The sequence below is a fragment of the Brachypodium distachyon genome, chromosome 3 (assembly GCF_000005505.3).
Source record: "Brachypodium distachyon strain Bd21 chromosome 3, Brachypodium_distachyon_v3.0, whole genome shotgun sequence".
Lineage (NCBI taxonomy): Eukaryota > Viridiplantae > Streptophyta > Magnoliopsida > Poales > Poaceae > Brachypodium > Brachypodium distachyon.
In genome coordinates, this window is record NC_016133.3 from 43,855,523 (window position 1) to 43,874,194 (window position 18,672).

The 18,672-nt window shown below is 44.9% G+C and overlaps 4 protein-coding genes across 4 annotated transcripts; all 4 read left to right on the plus strand.

Annotated features, from left to right (window-relative positions):
• The first annotated feature begins 649 nt into the window (after positions 1-649).
• LOC100845714 (WD repeat-containing protein DWA2) lies at positions 650-4,535 on the plus strand. Its single transcript, XM_003574862.4, has 14 exons — positions 650-780; positions 881-964; positions 1,088-1,220; positions 1,357-1,468; positions 2,011-2,110; positions 2,296-2,423; positions 2,532-2,601; positions 2,933-3,021; positions 3,326-3,371; positions 3,501-3,571; positions 3,652-3,725; positions 3,800-3,858; positions 3,957-4,035; positions 4,119-4,535. Exons 1-13 carry the CDS (start codon positions 733-735, stop codon positions 3,996-3,998), a joined length of 1,056 nt encoding a protein of 351 aa, XP_003574910.1. The 5' UTR covers positions 650-732; the 3' UTR covers positions 3,999-4,035; positions 4,119-4,535.
• Positions 4,536-5,641: 1,106 nt separating this feature from the next.
• Positions 5,642-11,209, plus strand: LOC100832871 (O-fucosyltransferase 6). Its single transcript, XM_010237092.3, has 10 exons — positions 5,642-5,987; positions 6,071-6,142; positions 6,587-6,677; positions 6,882-6,958; positions 7,701-7,789; positions 7,904-8,087; positions 8,583-8,764; positions 9,912-10,014; positions 10,110-10,441; positions 10,523-11,209. The coding sequence occupies exons 1-10, from the start codon at positions 5,778-5,780 to the stop codon at positions 10,974-10,976; spliced, it is 1,794 nt and encodes a 597-aa protein (XP_010235394.2). The 5' UTR covers positions 5,642-5,777; the 3' UTR covers positions 10,977-11,209.
• A 1,017-nt stretch (positions 11,210-12,226) lies between these two features.
• On the plus strand, positions 12,227-16,664 carry LOC100833182 (probable rhamnogalacturonate lyase B). Its single transcript, XM_024461923.1, has 16 exons — positions 12,227-12,611; positions 12,801-12,897; positions 13,010-13,131; positions 13,358-13,411; positions 13,522-13,641; positions 13,747-13,866; positions 13,945-14,086; positions 14,177-14,347; positions 14,495-14,650; positions 14,847-14,953; positions 15,033-15,123; positions 15,228-15,369; positions 15,440-15,596; positions 15,702-15,818; positions 15,940-16,066; positions 16,180-16,664. The coding sequence occupies exons 1-16, from the start codon at positions 12,598-12,600 to the stop codon at positions 16,417-16,419; spliced, it is 1,977 nt and encodes a 658-aa protein (XP_024317691.1). The 5' UTR covers positions 12,227-12,597; the 3' UTR covers positions 16,420-16,664.
• Positions 16,665-17,169: 505 nt separating this feature from the next.
• Positions 17,170-18,251, plus strand: LOC104583754 (chlorophyll a-b binding protein of LHCII type 1). Its single transcript, XM_010237093.3, has one exon. It carries the CDS (start codon positions 17,256-17,258, stop codon positions 18,036-18,038), a length of 783 nt encoding a protein of 260 aa, XP_010235395.1. The 5' UTR covers positions 17,170-17,255; the 3' UTR covers positions 18,039-18,251.
• Positions 18,252-18,672: the final 421 nt, after the last annotated feature.

The following is an 18,672-nucleotide window of genomic DNA, read 5'->3' on the forward strand; positions in this document are numbered from 1 at the left end:
ATTTCGAGTTCTTCTCCAACTCCGGCCAACGCCCACAACATCTATTTCTTTGTTTCCGAGGAGGTATAAACAAATTCCTTAGGCATCTGAGCTCAAAGACACATAATCTACAGTTCCAGTCAATCGATTTTGAGTTTCGGAACCTGCAGCGACATTAACTATAATGTCGCCGCCGGCCACTGCATCGCCTCCGCTGGCCGTAATGTGCGCAGCTGGACAAGCTGATGGCAGCAGCTTGTTTCTGGAGTTCATCTGATTTCGTTTTTGTGCTTATCCATCACCCCCGACTCCCCAATCCGTTGACTGCCTCCGGCCTCCGCCATTGAAGAGAAGAGAAATGGGAAAGACAGCAGAGACGAGGAATTAGCGAGAGGAGAAAGCGGGCTGCCAATTATTTGGCGGAGGATTTCAGCGTCCTGAACTCGCCCGCAAGTTGGCGAAAATAGCACAGGCATGGTCGGGCGAGAATTGGCTCACCAAATTGTCGCAGGAGATCCAAACGGCGGCCTAATACGACGGGCGAGCCAATTTTTTGGTAAGACTGGCATTGGCTAGAAACCAAACGTACCATTACTACACAATAGGTGAAAGGACACATGTTACCTGAAATACGCTTCCTGCACGTCAAAGCGGACTTTCATCTCGTTAAGGACTTCGGAAGGCGACTTGTGAGTACCCGCGGTATCCCCCATTCAGCAGCGATCTCGCCGCGCCGGCGGGAGCGAGAGGAGAATGCAGGGCGGATCCGGCGGCATCGTCTACGGCGGCCTCAAGTACCAGGCAAGCACACCCCCGTCTTCTCGAAGCTTCTAGAACACGCTCCGGTAGCTGCCCCTTTCCGTCCGTATCCTCGCCTTCTTCTAACTTTTCCCTCTCCCAGGCGCGATGCATCGCCGACGTGCGCGCGGACGCCGGGTCCACCACCTTCCTCGCCGGGACCCTCAGCCTCAAGGAGGAGAACGAGGTGCGCTCTAGTCCCGTCCATGGCCTCCGCCGCGCCGGCGATTCGGGGGGTGGTTTATTCGGGTGTTGTGTGTGATTGGATCTCGGGTGGCTGATCGATTGATCCTTCGTGTCCAACAAGTAGGTGCACCTGATCCGGCTGCTGCCCGGGGAGGGTGAGCTCGTGTGCGACGGGCTGTTCTACCACCCTAGCGAGATCTGGGACCTCAAGTCCTGCCCCTTCGACCACAGGCTCTTCTCCACCGTCTACACGTCTGGTACTACCACGGCACAGAATTGAAGCTCCATTCCTTCCCGACCGAATTCTCCTGCTTTTTTTGTGGTGGATGCGCACATTGAGCATTTCGGGAGGTGATTCTGAGGCGTGCACATGTGTTATGGTGTGAATGGCAGGCGAGGGCTATGGCGCGTCTGTCTGGAAGATCCCCGAGCTGTACGGGCAGTCAAACTCGCCACAGCTCGAGCAGCTCTTCACGCTCGATGAGCACTCGTCCAAGATAAGATGGTGAGCTCTTGTTTGTCTTGAAGTTTTAAACTGCTTTAGAGCTGCTCAATCTTATTGCCGTACTAGACATATTTGTGCTCGTTAAATTTTTAGACATAGATCATAGATGCAACCAGAGTATAGCTGCAGAACACATTTACTGTTTAATTTTCTGAGCCATGTGGTGCTCATTTGCGAATGCCTACTAGGGGTTTCTGTTTTGAAGAGTGACAGAAATGATAAACTGCAAGTGCAAAGCTCTAATTACGGTTGTGGCAATGATAATATTTAGACATGACAGGGTTTATTTTAACTAAGAGGGGTGCATGTGAATTGAACATGTCGATTTTGCATAGCATACCTCACTTGTTTCACAACACACTATAGTGTTTTTATTATACGTGGACCAAAGTTTTAAAAAGGTTTGTGGTCTTATAAGTTTGTCATGTTTATGCATGTAATCTTTATTAGATCTGCATGTCTTAATATTTTGTGGAGGATCCGTAGGCAGGCAATGTTTCCTTATGTGTATAATCCTTCATTAAACTAGTTTATTTTTGCAGTGTTCTCTGGTGGCCACTAGGGAAGCATGATAAGCTAATTAGCATCGATGACAAAAATATTTCTCTCTGGAACATAGACCCATCAAATAAATCAGCCAAGGTATGCCCATCATCCTTCTGTTCACCGAGGTTAATTCAACAAATTTACATAATGGATTCATAGTTTATGAGCATTATAAAAAATGAAAGATCGATTCCTCCCAAAAAATATAGTGAAGATCAATATTGCTAGTAGCATCAGTTTAGGTACTCAATCATGGTCCTTACTTGACTTCAATGTTACAGGTGATATCGCAGGGATCTGCTGACATGCTTCCCAATTTACGCGGCGGAGCTTGGGATCCACACAATCACAACTCAGTTGCTGCCGTAACTGATTCATCAGTCCACTTCTGGGATCTCCGTTCTATGAAGTTAGTAATTTGATAATCTTTACCTTATTAGATTTCCTGAGATTTTACCTGTATTTAGATTTTGAAATGCTGTATTTATATCTTCATATGTGAAATCATTATTCTCAGGAGATCAAATTCGATTGAGCATGTGCATATTCGGGATGTGGATTATAACCCCAAGAAGCAAAACATAATTGTGAGTCATGTTTTTCTTCAGATAGAAATGATTACCTTTCTTCTATCATAACTATCATGAGTCGCATTTGTGCATTTAACACTGAAAAGGTGTTATTCCTTCCTTTATCTATGTTTATTTTCAGTAAGGACTTTGCAGAGTTTATTTTTCTTGCACCAGTAATAAGTAACGTAGTTACTCTAGTTGAGTCTCCACATCATATTTTTGTAGATTTTGCTGAGTCCAACACTTGTTTCCATGTTGGAGTAACAGTAATAGCCTGGTAGTTGTTTCATTGTTGCTAATTCTTTTATTCAGCTCTTATTTATGCTGAATACCTTGTGCGTTGCAGGCAACGGCAGAAGACGAATTGGGAATTCGCTTGTGGGATCTCAGAATGCCTAAGTATCCTTTGAAGGATCTCCCTGGACATTCACATTGGTATGTTGATGTATCTTGTAATAAACTCAAACCAGAATACGTTCATTGCTATTGTAAGCATGCATCATATTCTGTTCATATGTGATGTGAATGTATGCTGCTTAATGCTCGATGCCTTTGAATGAACGCATTTTCATCCCATCTCAACGTGGTTTTTACTTTCTATTGATCTAGCAATGTACAGGCCATATGAGATGATGCAGTTGAATCGTCATTTAGTCTATGTGGCTGTAGCAGTTTGCTTTTTCGGCTTCTTAATCCAGCAACATCAAGTTAATTGACCTCACTGTAATGGTTTTCACAGGACTTGGGCTGTTCGGCACAACCCCGAGTATGATGAGCTGATTCTGGTCTCTCTCTCCCCTCCCTTCCTTGCTTGTGCGCGAGCTTTGTGTGCGCGACAGAACACTTGTGCAAATGTTCTGTGTAATATATATATATGTTTTTACTGTGTACTGACTGTACCGAAACTTCTGTAGAGTGCTGGAACGGATTCAGCTGTCAATTTATGGTTGGCAAGAGTTGGTACTGATGACTCTGGACATGAAAGGTTTTCTACTACTCACAACTTTTGTTGTTTGATTATTTGTTTGAAGTTGTAATATTGAAGCCACCAATCTTGTTTTCCAGCCCTTCTGGTTCATCCAATAGGCAAGAAGAACCATTATTGAACTCGTATACTGACTACGAAGATAGCATCTACGGTACCGTTGAACCTCCCTACTTGTGTATACACTAGAATTCTGAGAAGGAATCACAGAGCTAATTAAAATTGTAGGTATTGCGTGGAGCTCCCATGACCCATCCTTGTTTGCTTCTTTATCTTACGACGGGAGGGTAAGTGCCTGCAGCCTTTTATTGTTCATTGTAAATGTTGAGTTTTGGTTTCTAATTTTAGATTCGATCTGAACATTGAGAAATTCTTTGATGGTCAGGTTGTTTTAGAATCTGTCAAGCCCTACTTGCAGAGAAAATGAAGCTTGTTGATCTATTTCCTCCACTTTATGTGTATGGGTATGAAATACTTATCTTTGCTATGAGTAAAAGATTTCCAATGTTACCTGTTCTAACTAACCTTTCCTTTCTCCCTCGTGCAGACTTGTTTCTTGTGCATATAACTGGTGTTGTAGAGCTTCGCCTTGCCATTATGTATTCTGTAACGAGGGAGTGATGTGATGACCTGGTTAGTAGTAACACTGGGGCAATAGTAAGATGATGATACTTCAGTAATCATCATGGCTGAAGTCCAGGATGATTGTGTGATCTAGCTTCGGTTGAAAAGAATATTGTGCAAATGAGATTACAAAATTTTTCCTATGTCTTCAGATCTTTTACTAGCTTTTCGTTTTTGGTTGCTGGAGAAAATGTCAATTTCTGATCACTGTTTCTTCGAATTCCTGTATATCCATGGAATGGAAGTTGGTTGCCAGATGTTGCATTATGTGATGAAGTACAAGCGAACTGAATAGTTATGTCGGGATTGGCAATATCAAATCTCAGAGTCAATTGATTAACTGTCCGATTATATGCTTGCGTTTCACAAATCGTAATGTTTCATACTTATGGTACAAAATGGTTTGCCAGAAGTCGAATGCATCAGGTCTTTGAGAGCTTTTCACATTCATTCACTTCAGAGCTTTGTACAGAATGGTTTGCCTGTAGTGAATTTGGGCTCGACAGTGCGCTGTTTCAATGCGGCCCAGTTCAGCGTGATGGGCCGTCCATCTGCGTAATGCATCGATCGGCCGGCTGCGATGCAAGCATGAAGATCACTGCTCCACGTCCCCTAAAGAAAAAAAGAATCACTGCTCCACGTTACCACGTACTACTGCTGTGTGTCGTTCGTATATATTTGGACGAGTGAATTGAAGTTGCGTATGGACTACCTACCACCAGTAAGAATCGCATCGCATGCTTTGAGTATGAACCATCTACTGTACTTGTTTTTGAATTATTTTGAAAATTTCTCACAATTTTTTTCCCGGATACACCTCTACTATAAAACACAGACATGGGTCGCATGGGTATTACTTAGTTCAACAAAAAAAGGTTCTTCTCACCTATTCCTTCCGTTTCTAAATACTTGTCGTTGTTTTAGTACAAGTTTGCACTAAATACTTGTCATTATGCAGCTGTATATCGCAAGTCTTTTATTTTCTACTCCCTCCGTTTCTAAATACTTGTCGTTGTTTTAGTACAAACTTGTACTAAAACATGACACGTAGCGGTGGATGGTGAGATTTAAAAGAGAGATCACTATAGGACGCAACAGGAGAGATACGCAATGATCGTAAAATAAACCGGAGCAAACAAAAAACACAGTTGTCTGTCATGATTGTGATTTTGAAGAATGTTTTTTTTCCACCCTTTGATGTCTTCGAGAGCGGACCGAAGGAGAGCCTCACCCAAAATTCAAATCTGCAACCAAAATTCTTTCAAATTTTTTTGATCAAAATGTTAAATAAACCTTTTGAATTCACAAAAGGATTCTTCCAACTCTTTTGTTGTTGTTTCTGTCGCACGGTAATCCACCGACACCAAGTGGCACCGTAACAAGGACCAAAATTAAACTGCGATGCACCGTAGCACACGCTCTCTGTATTGTATACACCGTCTCGAAAGTTCAAACCACGCTGCTAGTATTACTGATCCGAAGGGCTCCCTCTGTCTCCCATGTCGGCGCGGCCACTCCCCCGCCGCCGCCGCCGCCTTCGTCGCCGCGGCGCTCTCGTCCTGTCCTGAGGATCCTTCCGGAGATGGTCCTGCCGCGGCGGCGGGTCGGCGGCCACGCACACCAACACCACCGGAACCCTTGCGCGTGCCCGTGCCCGCGCCGCGCCGCTCTGCCGGCGGCGGCGGCGGCGCTCCTGCTGCTCTTCCTCGTCGCCGCCGTCGCGCTGCTCGGCGTTGCCCCGCCACCGCTCTCCGACCACCCGGCCCTCGCCTCCTCCCGCCGCCGCCCCCTGGTATATATCGCACCGGTGCCCCTCCTCTGCTCGCCCTTCTCGTCTCCCGATCTAACTCGTGTTGCCCCTCGCGCTCGGCGCAGCTCAACAGCTCCGGTGGCGGCGGCAGCCTAGCGGTGGAGCCCGAGCGCCGCGAGATTTCCAAAAGCGTTCCGGTAAGTGTGTGGTTTTGCTTCTCCCGCTAGATTAAGCGCGCTTGTTTGTCACTTTGTTCACGAAAATCAGTTGGGTACACGATTGTTCGCTTCTGTTTGCGTGGGACAGTGAATCAACTACGCCGCATTGCTTCCTCTCTTAGTAGACAATCCATAAGTTTGTGTGGTTGCTACTTTAATCGTCTGATACAAGTGATATATGCTCCATTTCGTGCACCATGTTTAAGTAAATTAGTTGGTACGTAGTAAGCTACTGGGTTGAACTCCGTTTCTGCTTCATTTCAGAAAGTGCTATATACTTAGATTTGCATGCTCCAGTGTATGTCTAGCTTGTTCTAGTGCCACTGCAATAAATTTTTGAGTGCAGACCTTTTCCCCTTTTGTTAAATGATTTTGTTCTTTCCTCTTTTAGTTAGCCACAACTCACAATTTCTCAAACTGCAGGGAGGTGGATGGACTGCGGCAGATGACCTATGGGGTTCGAAGCTTGCCAGCAAATTCTATGGGTGCAGCAACTCAAGTAGCAAGTTCCCTGGTGCGCATATATTTTTCCCATCAAGAGTTGATTAACAAACATTCAGTGTAGTCACACATGTACACCAGATGCTAGAATTGCTCTACAATTTTAGAATGTGTGTTCTGTATTCTTAAATTGGTTTTGGTGGTAGTGGTGCCTTTTCTTTGCTGTGCAGGGTCAATTGTGTTCTTAACTGGAGTAGTCATCTTTTAAAACGTGCAGATTCGAGTAATGTAACACAGCCAGACCGTTATTTGATGATTGTTACAAGTGGAGGCCTCAATCAACAGAGAACAGGGGTAAGAAATGCGCAACTGCCAATGCTAAAAATATTTGATGCCTGTAGAGGGATAGGTCAAAACATTTGAGCAGTTAGTCTGAATCCTCTAGAGCTTGAGTTTGAGATAAGACTGTCACTCACTAGATTCTGTTCCGGAATACAAAGGGAGATTTTCCATTATATTAGTACTAGATAACCTGATTTTAAGTCAAACAATCAATGGAACATATGTTACTAAGTGGCCAAACCAATTACTGGTCAGTATTAGAAGTGAGCCCATATCTATGTAGGGCTACAGATGCATAAAGTTAACTGATTGATAATGATAAACATGTATGATACGCCCTGCGCCTCTACCAACTTTCTTCCATTTTCTGAGCCCAGATCTATGTAGGTAGCCAGTTCCCCACAAGTTCAGAAAAAATGTACAAACATGATACATCTTCTTCTGAGTTCTGTTTATTTTACATAAAACATAAGTTAGAGCTTGAATCATCTGTGCTGTTTCAAATCATTACTAGCAGTCTAGGCTAATTTTTGGAACAATGAGGCACTTGCCGAGTAATGTGTGAGGATGTGGACCTTCAGGATTGAGGTCTCCTTAATTTTGCTTTGAAAGAGTAACATTAGGAGTGGTTCGTTATGCATCACAGCTAACTCTGTAGTAGTATTTGTGTTTTCTGGTTTCATATTATGTCTTTTTTTTGGAAACTGTAGGAAAGATATGTCCATTAGCCTAATTAATGCATGCTGCTTTTCAGATAATTGATGCTGTTGTTGCTGCACGCATTTTAAATGCGACACTTGTCGTTCCCAAACTGGATCAGACCTCCTTCTGGAAAGATGCAAGGTTTATTATGAGTACCGATCAATTCTGAACTAGCATTCGAAAGTCTGCACTTGTTTCTAAGGAGACTGAAATGCATTTGGTTTGTATTTAATACAATTTCTCTGCGTTCTGCAGCGATTTTGCTGAAATTTTTGACGTTGACTGGTTCATCACATCTCTGTCAAAGGATGTAAGGATCGTGAAAGAGCTTCCAAAGATAGGCGGTAAAGTGCGGACTCCTCATAGAATGCGTGTGCCCCGAAAATGTACTCAGCGATGTTACTTGAACCGTGTGTTGCCTGCACTTATTAAGAGACATGTAAGTCGATGCAGTATACCATTGTTTATTAGTGAAATACTGATACATTATTTAACGTGCTGTTATCACTTGCACCAACCTATTGCGTTATCATTTCGATGGTAGGAACTGAAGAATGGAGATATTTCATATGCATGGTTGTTGATTGTCCTTGTACATTCTAAGTTTCTAACTACTGGACACTTTGTAAAAATGAAAAGAGGAATGTTTTCAAACTCCCCAATGCGGAGCACTAACACACCGGATTATCTAGCGATGATTGGACTGAATTTTGACAAGTTGTTTGACTAAAGTCAAATTTACTTATTCTGTTTGTGTTCATAGACTTACGAAATCAAAGTAAAGAAAAAGGTTACTTCATTTTGTTAGCATTTTCTGAATCTATCTAATCATTAAGCCCCTACATTGAAAGTTCTTTTTGGGACTATGTTAGATATTTGACTTCCACAGTTAAAATTCTAGGATAGCTTATCTCTCTTCTTTCACCTGATGCAGGTTGTTCGACTAACAAAATTTGATTATAGGCTAGCAAACAGGTTGGACTCTGACCTGCAGAAGCTGAGATGCAGAGTAAACTACCATGCATTGAGATTTACTGACCCAATAGAAGAGATGGGTGAAAAGATAATACGGAGAATGAGGGAGAGGAGCACGTATTTTATTGCTCTTCATTTAAGGTGCTCAAGTTCTCATGATTCAGCTTGCATTTTTCTTGATGCCAAGTGAGAGAAAGCTTACTGCTATATTACCTCTTAGGCTACTGTACACCTTTTGTGACTCTAAAGAACATAGTTTCTCTATCTCACGGAACATGAGTTGAGAATGAGTTTATACAAGGGCGTAGGGATAGCTTCACCCTAGTTGGGATGAACATAATGCCAGCTTTTTAGAAAATATTTTTGCTATTACGAGGATATCGTTTTTTTTATCAGGAGCACCCTAACTAAGCATAGTCTAGAGGGGAGATCCACAAAGGAGTGAATGGAGATGTTGCTGGCCAACACTATCTTTCCTACTTATAAAGTTTGGAGTTGGTGGTTGATTCACCTTTTCCTAACTCTTCTCTTGTCACCCCTGAAAGTATATTGTATAAACCCCATGAGTTAAAACATCAACTCATAACCCTCCCTTACATAGTCTCTACTACTGTCTTTCCTCTCCAATCTTCATGAGTTTGGGTCAGAGTTCAAATTCAGCAAAGCCTATCATCAGGCTTTATGACATTGGTTCATACGCTGACTATCATGTTGTCTTTATTAGTTGTCAAAAAATTTCTTGACGATTCCGTAGCAAAGCACGGGCACAAAGCTAGTCTGTAGTAATGAATGCACGTGATTGAAACTGCAAATGAGAAGTCTGTATAGGTTCAGCCTTTCCGTCAGCATACTCATGCTAGTACAATACAGGTACTGTAGTGGTCAGCATACTGCTAGTACAATACAGGTACTGTAGTGATTTCAGAGCGACACCTGGAAGGAGGATCCTCTGCGTGCTGGCATTGTATGAATATCAATTTTGGTTTCAAATGTTGCAAATAAGTGGCCTGGTCTAGTCAATAAAATGGGAACTGTATTCTGTAGCATGCTCTTGTGTGGGACAGTGAAGGTTAGATTGCTACATTTGCTTCATAGTGAACCACTAGCGTCGATGGTACCATCAGCAAATTTGATTTTGGCCTGAAGTTTAGTAGTATTCTAGTACTTCTCAAAGTGTTCTTGTATGAAGCTACAAATTGTTGCCCCCAATCAGTGTACTCACTTTTTTAAATTGTTAATGGTGTTGATATTGTTTCTTTCCCTCTAAATTTTTTTTTTGTGATGCCAGATTCGAATCTGACATGCTTGCCTTTTCGGGGTGCTATTACGGCGGTGGTGAAAAAGAGAAGAGAGAACTTGGTGCGATACGGAAGAGATGGAAAACCTTGCATGTATGTAGTATCATAGGGTATAAGGAGTCACTTAAATCGTCATGAACCCACAATTAAACTGTGTAATGCAATGTCTGGCTATTTTTATGTTTCAGGCTAGCATCCCAGAAAAAGAAAGAAGACACGGTAGATGCCCACTAACTCCTGAAGAGGTGGGGCTGATGTTGAAGGCACTGGGCTACAGAAATAATGTTCACATTTACGTTGCTTCTGGAGAGATATATGGTGGGGCAAGGTCATTAGCACCCTTGAAAGCACTCTTCCCCAATCTCCATACCAAAGAAACAATAGCAAGCAAAGATGAGTTGGCTCCATTCTCTAAATACTCGTCTCGCATGGCTGCACTTGATTTCATTGTCTGTGATGGAAGTGATGCCTTTGTGACTAACAACAATGGTAACATGGCCAAAATTTTGGCTGGGAGAAGGTATACCTTTTTTCTGCTGCCGTATCCCTGCTTTGTCATATTGTTTTCCTAATTCTGATCATATATCGGTGCCCTTGGCAGGAGATATCTTGGTCATAAGAGAACGATCCGACCAAACGCTAAAAGGCTCTATTCCTTATTCTTGACCAGAGGAAACATGTCTTGGGATGCATTCTCCTCCAAAGTGCACATGTTCCAGAAAGGATTCATGGGAGAGCCCAAGGAGCTCAGGCCTGGAAGGGGGGAGTTCCATGAGAACCCCTCGACATGTATATGTGAAAAGACCGACCACAAAACCATAACCAAATCTAACCCTCAAAACGAGCAAGGCTCGAGCAATGGCACCGAGGGAGGCAAAGCCATCAGTGAGCCCACAGTTCCTAATCACACTGAAGAAGGGCTAGGAGGATCGGACGGGGAAGACGACGACGGCGCTCCTGCAGAGAAAGAGGCGATGTTGGACACTGAGGTGGAGGACGACGACACATTGGTCAGACCAGACGATCCTGAGCTGGAGGAGGCTCTTTCAGATTAGATAGGTTACCCAGGCAGGCCGTAGATGTTCGCCAGCCAAATTTTTTTGGTGAGCAACTGATGAACTTTTGCTCCTCGAAGTTGTACATATTTTCTGCCGTGTAAAATGTGTATCCTAGTCCAGTGTCATGCAATGGCGGCTGTTGTCTGTTGACCACTTTGTAACTCTTGAGCTTGTAGCTGTAGCATGTGCCCATGTCTGAGAACTCTGTTCATCGTTTTCTGCGACTCTTCTGTTGGTGTCTAAAATGCACATCTTTTGACTTGTATTTTCTTTTGCAGCAAAAGCCTAGTCGAGCAGCACTGTTTTACGGAGAGACCTGCCAAGTATGCTTTTCAGCTCAGCCTAACCTTCCAGGTTAATATCTCGCCCTCGGCTTTGACCGGCTTTGTCTGCAAGAACTGAATTGATTCACGTGAAATCCTGAAATTCCCGCAAGGAAATTGAACAGTTTTTTATTGAGAAATCAGAAAAGGCTCCGTTATGAAGCCTGAACTCACTGAAACCATGGGCATCCTAAGTTTCGTGGCCCAATCAAAGTGCCAAACGGCATCCTAATTCTGGAACCTCCTTTGCCTTCTTCAGACGACGGTCTCTCCTTCAACCTGAAGAAGGCAAAAGGAGTCCTCCACAGCAGGCTCCAGGTCCAAGGTACCAATACACTGTCCTCCCGTGATCGATATATGGCGCCTCCTGTGCTTTCCTAGGCGATCCTTGCTAGCTCTTCCTTGTCGTCCTTTACCTCTCGTTTCGCATCGTGCAACAGCCCAGTCCTCTTTGGCCATTTATAGATTTGAGCATGCGAATCGGAATATCTAGGAGGAAACAAGTGGCCAGACAGACGCTTTCCCCAATGCAAAGCCTTCCTCGTTAACTCACGTCCGGCCTCACGGGTGTGAGAAAGTGAGTGAGTGAGAGGTATCCATCCATTTTTTTTCAAATTTCCATTGCCTACAGACGGTGACACGTCGTCCAGCCTGGTGTGGTATCTAATTAAGCTTTAGCCACATCACCCACCCCTACGTACGTTCATCGCCACATGCTAATGCTTCCGGGTTCAGACTAACTAGGCCTAATTATGTGATATGGAGAAAAGCTAATCCCACCTGTCCTGTTGTGGTGTCTTTAATGTAAGATGTAGAGTACATAAGCAATCTAACATTGATTTTCCCTTACAAAATCTGCATAATTCTTTACTCAGTGGCATCTTTGACAATGACATGCATCTGTTCTGTTGACTGTTGCTGCAGGTTCCACTCACTGTCACTTTCTGCATATATACCCATCGTCTTCTCTCCTGCCGGCTGCGTCCAGCAGTTGTCAACTCCCAAGGCTGCCAAGCGTTGCCGCCCAACCGCCAGAAGAATTAAAGAGGGGCCGGACTGCTGCATGCGCCATTGCCGCCCTCTTCCCCCTCCTTGGCTTCAACTCCAAGGCTCCAAGCTAGCATGCTTGCTTTCCAAACCAAGGGAGGAGTAGGAGTAATTAACCACCCGTCCGTCTATCCAAGCACCACCGGCACTTGACACCACATTCTGCTGCAAGCACAAGAATGGATCAGTGGAGGCAGCAACTGATTGATTGATTGATTGATTGGTCGATCTAGGCACCACCTCATCTCATGGCGAAACGTAGGTACTACTCCTACTCCTCCTCCTTCTCCCACTACTTCTGCACATGACATGCATCTCCATGGACGCACTGCCCAACTGCCATTAATTGTACTTCATGTGTTATTATTCAGTCCGCCAGTTTCTATATATATCTGCGCACGCACGCATAAAGCTGGTTCATTCTGAATTCCTGGTCTGCTTGGAGCTGCAGGAGTCTGGTGCCTTGCTGCATGTGCACTCCGCGGGTGGCCTCGCCGGCGACCGCCGATGCCATGGACGTCGTCAAGGTTAAGGTCACCGACAGATACGTAAGTGCTGATCTGCCTCCGGGGTGTTTATTCGCTGTTTGAGGATAAGAGTGCTATTTGATTAATCCGTGTGATGTGGACATTCATGTTTGTGCGTTTGGTATGTGTGCAGGTTGAGATTAAAAATGGCATCTTCGGGCTGACGTTGTCCAACCCCGACGGGATCGTGACCGGCGTGCGGTACAATGGTGTGGATAATCTCATGGAGATTCTTAACAAAGAAGACAACAGAGGGTACCAATTTTTTTATACTCTTAATTTATAGTTTTTATGGTTGCTTACTTTTTTGTCCATTTGTCCTTTCACGTGGCACAAGACATTGATGCCTTTTGAAATTACGAGTACACAGTTTGTTACTCACTTTTAAAGATGTATTTTGTCAAGAATCTGTTTATCTTTCATGCAAATATATGCTAGTACATAAGAGGTGAGTAAGTGATATTGCTGCATGTTCTGTCAGGTACTGGGACGTTGTTTGGAATCCACCAGGACAGAGAACTGGCATATTCGATGTGTAAGAACTCATAATTCACCGTTCAGACTTCATTAAAGCCTCACTAAGATTAGCATTTTTTCTTGCTAGAGAAATCCCCAATGCATCTGACAGCGAACGCTTTCACGCAGGATCAAAGGCACAGAATTCCGCATCATATATCATGATGACAACCAGGCCGAGGTCTCCTTCACCAGATCATGGGATCCTTCTCTGGAAGGGAAAGCTGTTCCCTTGATCATTGATAAGAGGTGACTGACTGATGCACAAGCATAAATTTGGAGCTGTTCTCACCAGTTAATTCCAGGGGAAATATAACATAAATCATGTTTAGCTCAGCAAGCATTTGTGTACAGGTTCATCGTGCTACGTGGCAGCTCAGGATTCTACACCTATGGAATCTACGAGCATAAGGAAGGGTGGCCTGATTTTGGCTTGGGAGAGACCAGGGTGGCCTTCAAGCTTCGGAAAGACAAGTTTGTTCTCAAATTTAACAAATTTCTTTCACTGGATTTCACTGCCCACTGAAACTATGTTTTGCTTGTGGACTGCAGGTTCCATTACATGGCAATGGCTGACAATAGGCAGAGAATAATGCCAATGCCTGATGACCGGTTGCCTCCCCGGGGCCAGCCATTAGCATACCCTGAGGCTGTCCTCCTTGTGGATCCAATTAATCCTGAACTCAAAGGGGAGGTAAGCTGACAGAGATATAAACGATTATATTCAAGATAAAAAGTTGACTACATTCTGAATGATCTGAACATTACTGATATGTTTGTCAAGGTCGATGACAAGTACCAATACTCGTGTGAAGACCAATATAATAATGTCCATGGATGGATATCATCCGATCCTCCGATTGGCTTCTGGCAGATCACACCGAGTGATGAGTTTCGGACCGGAGGACCTCTCAAGCAGAATTTGACATCTCATGTTGGGCCCACAATGCTCGCTGTAAGTTCAGGCAATTTTTGACGCAAATAAATTTAGCCATTATGATTATTGGGAATCTACAGAAAGACCGAAACTGTTTTCAGATTATTTGATGATAGATACACACCTACTTCTAAAAACTAGTTATTATTTTCCCTCTGGTTTCAGATGTTCCTTAGCGCTCATTATGCCGGGGATGACCTTTCGCCCAAGTTCACAAATGGAGAATACTGGAAAAAGGTTCACGGACCGGTCTTCCTGTACCTTAACTCAAGTTGGGACGGAAGTGACCCAAGTCTGCTATGGGAGGATGCAAAAGTTCAGGTAATTTTTTATTTTAGATTAATAGGTGCATGAGGATAATACAACTCTATTTCGCACAATGAAAGAACATTCGTGATTAAGTGAGCTAACCGTCAGTTCTCAATTATGTTGCAGTTACATTGTTTCCAAAGTATTGTTAACACTATGAGAATAAATTTCTACTCACTTTCTTTCTTTTTTTACCGTTGGAAATCAGACGGTGATTGAGAAAGAGAGCTGGCCATATTCTTTTGCACTTTCTGAGGATTTTCAGAAGACTGAGCAAAGAGGCTGTGTCTCTGGTAGATTGCTGGTTAGAGACAGGTACTTGATAATGGCATTTCCCAATTTACTACTACTGGTTAAAGTTCATGGTAACTTCAAATTTTGTTTTGTCATTTAGGTACATAGATGCTGAGGATTTGTATGCCACATCAGCCTATGTAGGCTTAGCACTACCAGGAGAGGCTGGATCCTGGCAAAGAGAGTGCAAGGTACTGCATGCTCATAAAGTTACCTGCTAATCGACTAGCTGAGCTGCATCATTTTAGATAATGGATTATTATTTTCACACATACTGCATGATGTGATGCCATAGGGATACCAATTCTGGTGTAGAGCAGATGCAGATGGGAGCTTCTACATAAGGAACATCGTGACCGGAAACTACAACCTTTATGCATGGGTTCCAGGTTTCATAGGGGACTACAAATTTTCTGCCACGCTAACAATCTCTTCAGGTCAGCATCTTAACTTACCTCTTGCAGCTTGGAACTTGATGGTCCTGAGATAACCAGTACTGCTGTCCAGGTGATGATATCTACCTGGGTGACCTTGTATATGAGCCGCCAAGAGACGGCCCGACGATGTGGGAGATCGGCATACCCGATCGATCTGCTGCCGAGTTCTATGTTCCAGACCCCAACCCCAACTATGTCAACAGACTGTTCATCAATCATCCTGACAGGTGAAACATACACTGGCTGGCTACCTTCTGACCTTGTAAAACATGTAGCAATTGAGTAATCCCCACTTCTTATCATCCTACGGTGTTCTGCTCCGACTGTCGCAGGTTCAGGCAGTATGGGCTTTGGGAAAGATACGCAGAACTGTATCCGGACCGTGATCTGGTATACACAATCGGTGAAAGCGACTATCGCACCGACTGGTTCTACGCTCAGGTTACCAGGTGTGTGTCTCTTGTCTTCATTTCATTCAGATATCATATGACCGTTTGCGGCACGGAGCTTCATCATGAACTGCAGCTAGCACTGCTAACACCGGTCGGTGTTGATCTGTCTCGGCTGCAGGAGAACTGATGAGAACACATACCAGCCAACGACATGGCAAATCCGGTTTGACCTCGACAATGTCCCACCAAACAGCACCTACAAGTTCAGGGTGGCGCTTGCCTCTTCAGCCATTGCCGAACTGCAGGTCCTGTCAGAACTTACTAACGGACAACAATACAATTGGAGTATAATTGACCTTGAACAATGATAATCTCGATGATAATTGAAACCCTGTTCGCTTGCTCGATCAATCTCCAGATCCGGTTCAACGATCAAGACAGGGGAGCTCCTCACTTCAGCTCTGGGCTCATCGGGCGCGACAACACGATCGCGCGGCACGGGATCCATGGCCTGTACTGGCTGTTCACTGTCGATGTGAGCGGCGCCTGGCTTGTGCAAGGGATGAACACCGTCTACCTGAAGCAGCCCAGGAGCCAGAGCCCGTTTCAGGGGCTCATGTATGATTACCTGCGCTTGGAAGGACCATGTGGCTGCTGAATTGTGTGTCTTATTAATTCCGTATTAATTTAAGGCTAATTGTGATACTATTAGCTTGCCTTAATGCCTTGCCTAGCTTAATTATGCGTGTTGTGTTGTGTTGTGTAGAGATGTGGTGTTGTGTAGTTGAGGTATGTATATGATTCAGCAGCATCCATGTACTAGCAATAGTGTAATACGTGACTAAGATCATTGTACTCACTTCGTTCAAGAAACGATGTCTCAAGTTTGTCAAAATTTAGATATATCTAGACATGATTTAGTATATAAATGCATTCAAATTAAGTCAACGGATGGAGGAAATATTCATATCTAATCGAAAGACTAAACCATGTCAGTCAATGTTCCCACGTCACTCCCACTGTACAGCAGAGGGGCCAGGGGGTACATCAGAGGAGAGCCCTCTATGAAAAAATGAGTAACAATTCAGTGGAGTGCATGTGTCGGAGAAAGGAACGTTTCTACTTGTGGATTTGGCAGAGAACAAGTCAAAAGGTGCCAAACTGCCAAGTGGCATATCATGAAATCAACACGACGGCGCTCCTCCACCACAAGCGCGGCTAGAGACCGTCCTGGCCAGAGAGCCCAATCCAGGCAGCCGCATCCCATCCACGTGGCCGGCCACGTCAGCGCCACATCATCCACCCCATCCATCCTCGTGGCCAATCGCAGCTCAGATTGTGATTTCCGAGATAAGGACGTGGCCCCTCTCTTCTTCATCCACTGCCTGGTATTTAAGCTCCCTGCATTGCCATGCTTACTCCTCACAGCAGCAAAAACGATCTAGTGCAGCAGCAGCTTGCTCTCTCCTCCATCTAGTAGAAGAAGCAACAGCAATGGCGGCCACAACAATGACGCTCTCCACCCCGGCCATGAAGCTGGCCCGCGCCGCCACGGTCCTCGGCGGCGGGCGCATCACCATGCGCAAGAGCGTGGCGAAGGCAAGCAGCTCCTCCGGCAGCCCGTGGTACGGCTCTGACCGCGTGCTCTACCTCGGCCCGTTATCAGGCGACCCGCCAAGCTACCTGACCGGCGAGTTCCCCGGCGACTACGGGTGGGACACCGCGGGGCTCTCGGCCGACCCCGAGACTTTCGCGAAGAACCGCGAGCTCGAGGTGATCCACTGCCGCTGGGCCATGCTCGGCGCACTCGGCTGCGTGTTCCCCGAGCTGCTCGCCCGCAACGGCGTCAAGTTCGGCGAGGCCGTTTGGTTCAAGGCTGGCTCACAGATCTTCAGCGAGGGCGGCCTCGACTACCTTGGCAACCCAAGCCTTGTTCATGCTCAGAGCATCCTTGCTATTTGGGCCTGCCAGGTCGTGCTCATGGGTGCCGTTGAGGGGTACCGTGTTGCTGGCGGCCCACTTGGGGAGATCGTCGACCCGCTTTACCCGGGAGGCAGCTTCGACCCACTGGGCCTTGCTGAAGACCCAGAAGCGTTCGCTGAGCTCAAGGTGAAAGAGATCAAGAATGGCCGGCTCGCCATGTTCTCCATGTTCGGGTTCTTCGTCCAGGCCATTGTCACCGGCAAGGGCCCCCTCGAGAACCTTGCCGACCACCTTGCCGACCCTGTTAACAACAATGCGTGGGCCTTCGCCACCAACTTCGTCCCCGGCAAGTAAGCGTTAGAAGATCGAGTTGTGAGGAGAGTAATATATGTATAGACAGACATACTCTCAGGATGATGTATGATTAAGACGATGGGATCGTTAACGTGCTTGTACACTACAAAAAGATGATGCTGTTTGCAGTTGTGCCCTGTTTGGAACATGAAATGTTTGCAAGGAAAATGCAGGACTCTCAGTTCTATATGAACAGGATGATGTTTTTCTTTTTGTGTATGGGATTTACTTTTTTTAAGGAAATGTGGGATTAACTTGGGGGTTAGAGTTTACAGTATATTTTACTCCCTCCGATCCTAAATTGTTATCAAAATATTACATGTATCTAGACGCTTAATAGATACATCCATGTTTAGATAAATTTGAGCCAAGAATTCAGAATCAGGCGGAGTATTCTTTTGAGCGAAGAGTTCACAGTAGGCAGCTTGCAACCTGCAGAACAGCTCGGCCAAGAGCGAAATGCCTCCATTCCAATCGGGCCAGAGTGTTGGGTGGTCCAATACTCTGCCCAACTACTGTGTTGTGTCCTGGCCCATTCAGCAACTTTGGGTTAGGCTTTTATACGAAAGGCGCAAAGTGCCTCTGTTTGACATCATCTGTTGGGCCTTAAATTCTTTTCAAACATCCGATAAAA

Bases quoted from the DNA above. Each gene is read 5' to 3' on its own strand.
- LOC100833182 (XM_024461923.1), top strand. The intron at 13,132-13,357 runs GTACCAATTTTT...ATGTTCTGTCAG, and splicing joins AACAAAGAAGACAACAGAGG to GTACTGGGACGTTGTTTGGA. The intron at 14,954-15,032 runs GTACTTGATAAT...TTTGTCATTTAG, and splicing joins AGATTGCTGGTTAGAGACAG to GTACATAGATGCTGAGGATT.
- LOC100845714 (XM_003574862.4), top strand. From the start codon at position 733: ATGCAGGGCGGATCCGGCGGCATCGTCTACGGCGGCCTCAAGTACCAG. The intron at 1,221-1,356 runs GTACTACCACGG...TGTGAATGGCAG, and splicing joins CTCCACCGTCTACACGTCTG to GCGAGGGCTATGGCGCGTCT. The intron at 3,022-3,325 runs GTATGTTGATGT...TGGTTTTCACAG, and splicing joins CTCCCTGGACATTCACATTG to GACTTGGGCTGTTCGGCACA.
- LOC104583754 (XM_010237093.3), top strand. From the start codon at position 17,256: ATGGCGGCCACAACAATGACGCTCTCCACCCCGGCCATGAAGCTGGCC.
- LOC100832871 (XM_010237092.3), top strand. From the start codon at position 5,778: ATGGTCCTGCCGCGGCGGCGGGTCGGCGGCCACGCACACCAACACCAC. The intron at 5,988-6,070 runs GTATATATCGCA...CGCTCGGCGCAG, and splicing joins CCTCCCGCCGCCGCCCCCTG to CTCAACAGCTCCGGTGGCGG. The intron at 10,442-10,522 runs GTATACCTTTTT...TGCCCTTGGCAG, and splicing joins AAAATTTTGGCTGGGAGAAG to GAGATATCTTGGTCATAAGA.